Source organism: Pholcus phalangioides, unplaced genomic scaffold, assembly GCF_987345545.1.
Source record: "Pholcus phalangioides strain wild (caught in Gottingen) unplaced genomic scaffold, Ppha-v1.0 ptg000027l_1, whole genome shotgun sequence".
NCBI lineage: Eukaryota > Metazoa > Arthropoda > Arachnida > Araneae > Pholcidae > Pholcus > Pholcus phalangioides.
Window position 1 is genome coordinate 12,899,079 of NW_028301617.1, and position 10,663 is coordinate 12,909,741.

The 10,663-nt window shown below is 37.9% G+C and overlaps 1 protein-coding gene across 2 annotated transcripts; it reads left to right on the top strand.

Annotated features, from left to right (window-relative positions):
• Positions 1-951: 951 nt before the first annotated feature.
• On the top strand, positions 952-10,294 carry LOC149068467 (uncharacterized). Of its 2 annotated transcripts, none has more exons than XM_089251949.1 (2): positions 952-1,138; positions 7,343-10,294. In XM_089251949.1, the coding sequence occupies exon 2, from the start codon at positions 8,038-8,040 to the stop codon at positions 9,085-9,087; it is 1,050 nt and encodes a 349-aa protein (XP_089108075.1). In that variant the 5' UTR covers positions 952-1,138; positions 7,343-8,037; the 3' UTR covers positions 9,088-10,294. The 2 variants fall into 2 exon arrangements, with proteins under 2 accessions (XP_089108075.1, XP_089108076.1); XM_089251950.1 differs by having other exon boundaries at positions 7,349-10,294.
• The last annotated feature ends 369 nt before the right edge of the window (positions 10,295-10,663 follow it).

A 10,663-nucleotide genomic window follows, 5' to 3' on the forward strand; every position in this document is an offset into this window, starting at 1 on the left:
TAAAAAGGGTGGGGGGGGGGCAGCAACTAGTGCTTTGCCCATGCTACACGTACTTTCATTACCGGGGAAAAGCACAGCTTACCTGACATGTTGTAATCAGTCACTGGAAACCATGTGCACCGATGAGCAATATTTAATGCACCGATGACTGATCAGTCACATTAAAAACAATATCGCGATAAATGAGGGCGTAAATACAAACGTTGAATGAAGTCACTACTACTATAAAGGCATGTCTTGCTTCCGCGTTTGTTTGTATATTTTCTTCAGTGTTGCCAAAACTTAAAAGTAAATGGTCTCTTTTAAATATATTGCCATAGTCATCTGACCATATATAGTATGAAATAATGAAAGAAAAGCCGGGTTTTCCTAGGAGCAGGTTTCCTGTGCCGCGCGCAACGTGATTCGCCCAGCGCGACACGCCGTACACTCACCAGTAAGAAAAGCAGCACGACTGTTTTCCTACAGAGCGCAATACGCCTGACGACAGCGCTTTACGTCGGGCGTGATTGGCCGACTGCTTCTGGAGGAGTCAAATGCGTCGTGCGCCGCGGTTTTGCCGATGTTCTCTTCACTCTTGTGTGTTTTCTTTTCCTTCCCTTCAAACCGGAGCATGCAGACGACAGAATAGCTGATGCCAAAGCCATATACTTTATATAGCCGCCTTGATCTGCTGCGCCTCGCTAGGAAAACACAAACGCGTAGAGTGATTATGTAACACGTTTCTGTCGGCGCGAAATAGTCTAATTCGGTTCACGCTGCGCAACAAACCTATTCCTAGGAAAACCCGGCTTAATGAATAAAAATGTATTTCACGATGCATAAATATGTTGGTCATGACAAAAAATATGTCAAATGTGTATCATGGTCAGAAATGCTCGAAAAAAGACAAAGTAATTAAAAAAAAAAAAATCCACTAAAACGACAACTACTACGAACTTCACAGTTTGTTTACGTCGCGAGAGTTGTTCCCATCTCTGTGGACAATGTTTACTTAAAGTGTTGAGATCGTGCTCTCGCTGATTTTGACCGTTAAACGGCCATTACCGGTCATCAAGGGATATAATTAGGATCCCTTCTTCGTTGAATTCACTAATTCCGTGGGCGAATTCACCCGTGGGGTGAAGTTCAATTGCAGGTCAGTATATGCGTGTAGCACCGTTTTAATGTATTATTTTGGAGGTTTCTCTTCAGCTGAATATTAAAAGTTTTTAATACATAGAATATTACATACATAGAATAAGACGCGCTAGAAACACGGAAAAACAAGCACCAGCGCCACTGCCTCGCAGAATTCTTCGAATATTCTGGAACGACAACCCAGCAGAACAGCAACAAACCAGAGCGCGCCAACGCTGGCAACTTATCGCCGGAAAAAAAGTCGCCAACTTGGCGTGTCCCCTATACCGAAGCTATTCCGCCATTTCTGGTGCATTCGAAGCCCCTGTTGGCTAATCCATTCGTATAGGCAGTGGTGGTCGTGGGGCAGTGCGGCCTGTTCAATTTTACAGGGTAAAAAATAATAGGATGTGCCGAAACAAGTTGAAAAGTTAGATATGCATTAGTAGAAAATAACTTTTTTTGGTATTTAAAAAGAATTACCGCACAAAATACTGTATGTGTGAAATGACCAAGATAAGGAAAAGAAATTACAAGTATATGCGGTTTTTTATGAAAATGAACCTATATATACATACAGTATATATACCGATTTCGGTCATGATAAAACACACACACTTGAACTCTTTTCATTTCCAGGCACTATTGGACAGCTTTTTTTTTCTTTTGTTCTGTGGAAAATAAAAAGAATGAAGGAAAACTCTTTAACGCTTCATGTTTTCCCTGCATTTCATGCAGGGCTGAAACGGGGGGGGGGGGGGTGGCAGTTTTAAGAGAAACAAAGAACATGTTACAAAGTTATTGAATTTTAAAGTTGTGGGGGTGGCAAAATAATGCTTGCCCCAGGCGGCAGAGAAACCAATTACGGCCCTGATTCCATGCACTTTATCACTCCAGAAACACTCTAGAAGAGGAGTCAAATCTGAGGTGAAAGTACAAAAAGAAATAAACATAAAATCTTGCTGTTCCTTCGAATATGAAACAGAAGTTTTTTTCCATTTTGGCACAACAAAAATGGGTCCTGTGTTGGTAGAGATTTTATCCCCAGTTGCCCTTGAGTGCAATTGCATTCTAACAAACCTCCATGAGTACATTTGTCCTACCTGGTATGTAATCTATTTTCAGATTGTGAGCCTATATGAGCAAAGCCCACCTAGCGGGTTTACCACATGGCAAGTTCATTAGCCACTTTAGGTTCTGGTGATCTGGAACAATGTGGATCTCGGCGTCTTCTATGTATCCTCTGAACTTACCCAATGCCCATACAACTGCCCTCTCGATAGTGAAATAGTTCTTTTCTGCAGCATTCAACAATCTACTTGTGTATTCAATAGGATGTTCTTCCCCTGTGCTTCTCCTTGCAGTAACACGCAGCTAATTCATAGGAGCTGGCATCTGTGCAGATAACGAACTGCTTAGTTTCATCATCTTGCTTCAGTACTGGAGAAGTCACCAGAGAGTTTTTGAGGGTCTCGGAGAATTGTTCTTCAGCCTTATCATTTCCAAATGGCTTTCTTCTTTATGAGGTTATTCAAGGGTCTTGACATGTCCACAAAATTTGGAATGAAACGATGATACCAAGAGCAAGACTAGAAACGACTGGAGAAACCGCGAGACACCCAGGCTATGTCGCAAGAAGCAACGTAAGCACTTCGGCCTCCCCCGAGGGGGGAGGCTTAAAGGATTTAAGCCGATCAAAAACAGATTGCAAATCACTGAGATGATTATCAAATATGGATGATAAAACAATGATATCGTCCAAATACGCAAGAATATCAACATCCTACAGCCCTTGACGAAAAGTATATCAATGAGTCGTTGGAATGTTGCCAGGGTATTCTGAAGTCCAAAAGGCATGCGTAAAAATGGTACATACCAAATGGACATACGAATGCTGTTTTATCTCAGTCTGGTAGGAACACACTAACCTGATGATATTCAGACTTCAAGTCCATTAACTCATGAAAGATGTATGCTTAGCACTGTGAAGCAGATCGTCCATTCTAGGCAATAGGTATGTTCAGTTCGAAAACGTGCTGGCCGGGGAAATTAACTGCTACCAGCATCGCGGGTTCAATTATTAATTTGAAGAGCGACAAAAACTTAACGTGTTTTTATTTACATCTTTTCAAAGGAACACAACAAGACTGGACTGGTCTTGCCAGCTTGACAAACTAACTGTTGCCACTCACATGAACAGAAAAATAATAATTATAAAAAATATCCGAAAAGCCTATACAAGACTTGACAGGGTATTTATCTGGGATAGTATTCGCATTAAGCTTACGATAGTCAACGCATAGTCAGACACTTCCATTAGGCTCTGGGACCAATACCACTGGGGCAGCAAATGGAGAATCACATTCTTTGTTAATACCTTGATTGAGGAGTGTATCCAATTCTCTTTCCATAGCAACTCTTTCTTTGCTGGAGACATTCTGTACAGAAGAACAGCTGTTGTGGGCTATTTCCAGTGTTGATATAATGTTGAACGAATGGAGTAGGCTCTCCCCCTGGTTTAAAGACATCCTGATGTTTGCTTAGCAGGGCGCTAAGTTGACGCTTTTGTTTGGGAAACAGATCTCTTCCCTCATCAACACGCAATCGGTATGGATGCATGATGTCCACTGATTCCGATACTGCACAATCAGCCGCTGGAACTTGTGGAGTGAGAATTGGCAATGGAGAGTGTCACTGAAAAACCAACATTTCTTCTTCAGATCCACAGCGACGCCTGCTGCCATCAAGAAGTCCAATCCCAGCAATGATCCCTTTGCTTCTGGTAACACCAAAAAGGTAGTATTGACAGTTTGATTTCCAATGCGTACAGGTATTTACATTTTATAGATTGAGTACCATTAGATAGAGAAATAGTGGTGGTGGCGGTACTGTTCATAGGTATGTTTTTCTTAGGAAAAGCCTGTATAATAGTTCCCCCGCAACCGAGCATGTCGTACCTGTGTCAATGCATATCAGTACCCAACCTTCACATACTTCGATTTCCATCAGTGGCAGTGATACCCAAACCTCTGTGGGTTGACAGCTGTACAAAATAACTGTTTGCAGATTTCACAGTCAATAGAAAGTAATTTGGACATTTTGCTTTGATGAACCCTGGCATACGACATCCATAGCAAATGATAGAAAATTTGTCATGAAAAGGTACAGATTTTTTGGGTTGCGTAGTTTTATGAACTTGTTCAGGTTTATTCGAAAAATTGTTTCTGTTGAAAACACTTCTGATATTGTCATAGGCATCCAGTTTATCGGCGAGAACAGTGGGTGAGATTTCGTCTGTCCACTCATCCATTATATTCTCTTTGCATTCAAGAGGGACTTTCTTTTTTATCTGGTCTGTGATGATCAAATCCTTTAAACCATGGAAAGTTATGATGCAGTTAACCAGTTCTCGAAGAATGACCTGAACTCAAAATAGTAGTCACGCCAAGTACTGTCTTTTGATTTCTTGTGAGTAGCAAACGGTTGGTGTAATTTTTTGACAGATAATCGGAAATGTTTCAGGATTACCCCTTTTACATGTTGATAATCAGATGCTTTATCTTCAGATTCTCTTGCGATGAGCTATGCCACAGTACTCGGCAGAACTGTGATGAGGTGGGATGCCTCAAATTCTTCAGGGACCTTTGTCAATTTGAGTTGCCGTTCAGCGAGAATAGAAACAATGATATGTCATCCTTTTTGAACGTCGAAACTCTGGAGCAGTTTTTGAAGATGATAATGGATCCAAAAGTGTCCGGAACCTCAAATTGACAAAATATGACATAAAAACAGTGGCCTTTTCTTTTCGATACAAAGGCTTGAAAGGTGCCAGAAACAGATTGAAACACTGTCTAGATTATTAACTATGGCCCACCAAAGGTTTTCTCGTAGAAAAGTATCAATCAACACAACACTATAAATTTTTAAGATGACCTTATTTCCTCCATAAAAATATAAGAAACAGAAAATTGGGATCCATACATGTACACAAAATTATCATAAAAAATTGTCAAATGCAATTCAAGTTGCTAATTATAGCCAAAAAATTTTAAAGGCAAATAAAGTTGCCAACTATCACTAAAATTGTTGAAAAAATCACAGATGGCGTGAAGTAGGGAGATTCTACAACACGCAGTGGGGGGAAATTTGTGTGGTTAACCAGTTGTATATATTTGACAAATATGCGAGATGAATTTGTTTATGTATGACTGAAATTAATTATGATGTAAACTATGTTTCGATAATTATGACAAAGCCATGAAAAATCTCTTCATTTCAGAAATTCAAGTCAGCCTCTTTGGAAATAACAGAGAAAATAGGAAATTTTATAAAATATTGGGATCTCCAAATTTAAGGAAATGTCCCGTAAAATAAATGTCATATGATCACACTATACATACAAGTTTGGCTGGTCCACGAACAATAGAAATACTGCATATCTGGTTTGGAGACTGAAAAATTTGCACTCAACTGGTCTAGATCAGTGGTTCCCAACCTTTTTTAAACCATGCATCACCATATATTCTCTGAAATCCTTATGTCCACTGTACTTTTGTCAGGGAACCCCCCACCCCCCCCCCCCCCCCAGGTGAAACTTCATAGTTCCATAAGAAAGTTTTTTTTTTTTTTTCAAATTGTGAGAACCATTATTTTTTGCTTTGGTTCTTTGAATTTTAAAACGATGGGCCTTTACACCCCTTCCCCCTAATTTCTATCTACTTTCACTTAGTCAAAAGCAGTGATTCTTAATCGGGGTCCTCTGAGAGGCTTTAGGAGGTCTGTAAGCTTGAATAAGAAAACAACTCATTGTTTCTACATTACTATGCACAGAATATTATTTTTTAAAGAGTTTGCGGCCTTCATATTTCTTCATTTTATTGGTACCAGGCATCCGTGGATTTTATCTTACTGGCGCAAATTTCCGTGGAACACAAGACACTAAGAACCTTTAGTCAAACCCCTTGAACTGCAATAGAAAAATAAAATCAAGAAGTCATCAAAAAATCGTTAAAAGATTAAAAATTTTAACTGCTATAAAAAAAATGAAGGGAGTTCGGAAGGGTCCAAACTTTCATAGAAAAACTCAAATTGCCCCAAATTGAGAATCATTGGTCTAGATATAAAATCTACCAGAAAATTTTATTCTCTGAAAGTGCCATTTGATTTTTTTCTTTGATGTTTCGTTAGCACTTTTGCCAAGTTAATGGTTTTGAGCTGATAAAATCTGTATAATAAAGTGATATCAGTCATATATAAATGTTTGGATTACTGTATTTTGAAGTGTATAAGGAACTCCTTTTTTACTCAAAAAATCACCAATGAATAAGGCAAATACCAAGAAATACTAAAACTCCTTATGCATTTTGACACACTATGGGTGTCGAATAAGGAGTTTTAGCATTTCCTGATATTTGCCTTATTCGTTAGTGATTTTTTTGAGTATTAAGCAAAGTCATCTACCCCTCCAAACTCCTTTTTTGTAAAAAATGGGGGGGGGGGGAGTCTTATACATGGAACATGGATAGTATTACAGATATTAACAAATTACTCAATTCCTTGAAACTCAAATCTTCATTACTTGTAGCACCACAAGCCACGTGTTTAGTGCAGATAATGTGATTGTTGTGAACGATAAACTGATGTGGACTATATGCCATAACATATTTTTTTGCCTTACAAGGCAACTTCAATCTCTGGATGCCAGTATCAACAAACCTTTCGACACATTTATGATAAAGGAATGAAGCAAATGCAAGATGTTGACTCCAACCGAACATTAACAAGAAAAGTCGGGAAGCCAACAATTAATAAAGTTTTAAGTTGGGTGAAGAGAAGTTGCGAAATCGTGTGAATAAAGAAATGATTGTAAATGCCTTTCAAAAGTGCGGCATGAGCAACAATATGGATGGTACTGAGAATGATGAAATTTACGATAAGAATGACTTTAATGATGATAATGAACTAGTTGATATGGCTTATTATGATATATCAGATGAGAATGAAAATAAATTTAATTTTCTCTATGATGAATAAAAAATATCTTCTATAATAAATTTTTTTCCAAACTTAAAGCTAAAAAAATCATAAAATATGGTAAGCATTTTTATGTATGGTTTTTGAGAGTGCTGTAAACACTGTGGTAAATATCATACACTTTAAAACCTTGCCCACCTTGATTGAAATAGATTTAGACTTCGTAATAACGATACTTTTTCTTTTGCAGAGAGAGAGAGAGAGATAATGGAAGATTCTCATCATAATCTACAGGCTAAAACAACCAAATCTTCACAAGAGGATAATTTTGGAAAGATAATTTGAAAGATGATTTCAAGCATCTTTTTGACCTCTCTTTTCCAAAAAGAGTATTTTGGAAAAACATCAGACTTCACAAGAATCAAAGAAATTATAACAGATTTGGTAGTCTGCTCTACATTCAAACACATCTTTAGGAGTATGGATGAATCATCTGTGAGATTGCATAACAAGGATGATGTAGATTATATCAATGCCAGTTTTGTTTCAATTTAGACACAATCCATACTTCCTGATTGACTTCTTTGTGAAGAAAACTTACATAAGAGTCAGTGCTGCAGAAAAACATTGATGAAAGAGAATGACTAGTGTCTATAAAGATATTGGACTGAAATGTTCATACTAAAAAAACACCTATTGTTATATGTGCGATAAACCATTTTCACAAATCAGCAATTAAAATCATTATAAAAAAGACACACAGAAATGAAACTGCAGTGTCTGTGGAAGATTGTTTTCTTGAATTGATACTTTAAACAGGCACACACAATTCACACATGCAAGAAGCTGTATGCATATGATAATTGTGATAAAACCGATTCTCTCTAACCAAAACAAAAAGTCCATACTCGAGAGAAGATACACAAGTGTGATGTCTGCAATAAAATGTTTTCTAGCAGCAGCGATTTGAACATGCACACGGGAGAGCAACCACTGGAGTGTAAAATCTGTGGTAAAACATTTTTTCGAGTAGACGATCTAAAATCACACTACATGGTCCATAACGGAGAGAAGCCCCATGAATGTGATGTCTGTCATAAAATGTTTTCTAGCAGCAGCAATTTGAACGTGCACATAAGAGTGCACACTAAAGAAAAGCCTCACCAGTGTGAAATCTGTGGCAAAGCATTTTCGCAACTGGTCCATTTAAAATTGCACCATAGAGTCCACACTAGAGAGAAGCCACACGAGTGTGAAGTGTGTCATAAAACATTTTCTCAAACTTGCAGTTTAAACATTCATAAAAAGGTCCACACAGGCGAAAAGCCACACGAGTGCAAAATCTGTGGTAAAACATTTTCTCAACTGGTCCATTTAAAATTGCACCATAGAGTCCACACGAGAGAGAAGCCATACGAGTGTGAAGTCTGTCATAAAACATTTTCTCAAAGTTGCAGTTTAAATATTCATAAAAGAGTCCACACGGGTGAGAAGCCACATGAGTGTGATATCTGTGGTAAAACATACTCTCGCGCAAGTTATTTAAACACGCACAAAAGAGTCCACTCGGGAGAGAGGCCACACGAATGTGACATATGTGGTAAAAAATTCTTTCGAATGAGTGATGTAAACATGCACAAAAGAATCCACACAGGCGAAAAGCCACATGAGTGTGACGTATGCAATAAAGCATTCTCTCGAGTAAATGATTTAAACATGCATAAAAGAGTCCACACTGGGGAGAAGCCACATGAGTGTGAAATCTGTGGTAATACATTTTCTCGAGTGGGCAATTTAAACGTACACAGAAGAATCCACACTGGGGAGAAGCAGGACCATCTTAAGCGCCCTGAGCTAAGTGATTTATCTGAGTCCCCCAACCTGAAGAGACATATTTACTTTCAAAATTTTTTATCCAGGTCTCATTTTCATGAAGCTCCTGGGCCATGCTCGGGTAGTCCCATGCAGAGTGGTCCCTGGAGAGAAGTCACATGAGTGTGATATCTGTTGTAAAACTTCTTTGGACCATTGCAGTGTTAACCAACACAAAAAAGTCTGCAAGGGAGAGGAGTCACCCGAATGCGATTTTTGTTCTGAGAAATTTCAACCAGCTCTCGCATTTGAAAGAGCACAATTTTATTCATGCTGAAGGGAGTTCAAATGAAATGATTGCTAGCGTCAAGCAAATGCTAAGCATAAAAGTATGTCTTACATTATTTCAGTGGAAGAACCTGCCCCTCTTCCACACGATCAACCCCCCAAATCAGAATGTTTTGCAACAAGCCCTCAGCTGACTGGAAATATATATGTTCAGCTGTAAAAATCTCCAAGTGTTTTTTTACAGTTTTCCTAAAACTCTTCCAGATTGTTCTGCAGTAGCACTGATTGTTCTGTAACATACGTTGCAGATTTCGGCATATTCAGCTTTGAGGGCGATCAATACATGTAATTGAAACTCTTAAAGAACTTGAATATTTGAATAGAACGCATTCCATGAGTTAATACAATCATTTAAGATATAATGGTTTTCAATTGGCTGAGTGATTATTTTTCATTATAACTGAAGTTTAGGTTACTAAGACACAGAGAAGAAAACCCATTTTGGGTTCACTATTTGATTGCATTACGAATTTCATACCTTTTGCAAGCGCTCAAAAAAGACATTCGATTAATATGAACTGATTTCTGGGACAGATTTCTATGTAAAATGCTGAAAGGACAATCTAGAACCTCTGAATTGGGAAAGAATAAGTAAATGAAAGAATTCAATTAAGAATTCCAAAATCTACTTTCAAAATAAAATGAATGCTTTTTTTCCCCTTATTTATTTCTGTGAATCTATCATATGACATGGAAACTAAATTATCTCAATACATTATTACTAAACATGGGCGGAGATACGGGGGGTGTATCTCACAGCGTCAAAGGTGAAGTTGACTGATCTAATGTATATATGCATATAGCATATATGAATTCACATCATCATCGTGCCCCCCCCCCCCCACAGACTTCCAAGTCTATCTCCGCCTATGCTACAAAAGAAACCAATGTTGTTTTTTCTATATTCAAAAAATATGGACACACAAAACGTCTCATTTCGAATTCATTAATGCTAGATACTTAACATGTTATGAACTTTTTCATTGGAATCATCATATTCGTTTTTTGTTTGTGATTGTATCAAGTGACCCGAGAAAATTAAAAAAATATTTAAAAAAATGTATGTAAGTACTTTATATTAAAGTTTCTGTCTTCATAGTTTGTTCCCAATAGCCGTAATTTTGGTACGGCTTTATTTATTTATTTACAATAACCCCAGAAGGCATGAAATGCACTTATACTGGAAGAAAAAAAAAATAATAGTCAGTACGGGAAGCACTTCGCATACGGAGCCAGGTCGAAATCCCCAATAGTGGAAGCAAATCTTGCGTAGGAGGCCAAGGAAAAAAAAGGATTTGTTATTTTTGAGATATCTATTGATGACTTCAGAATTATTATTGAGAGACTTTGCTATTGTTGCACAAAAATTGGATATTTCCCCATGTTTGAAACTGTTTTAATTGGGTTACGC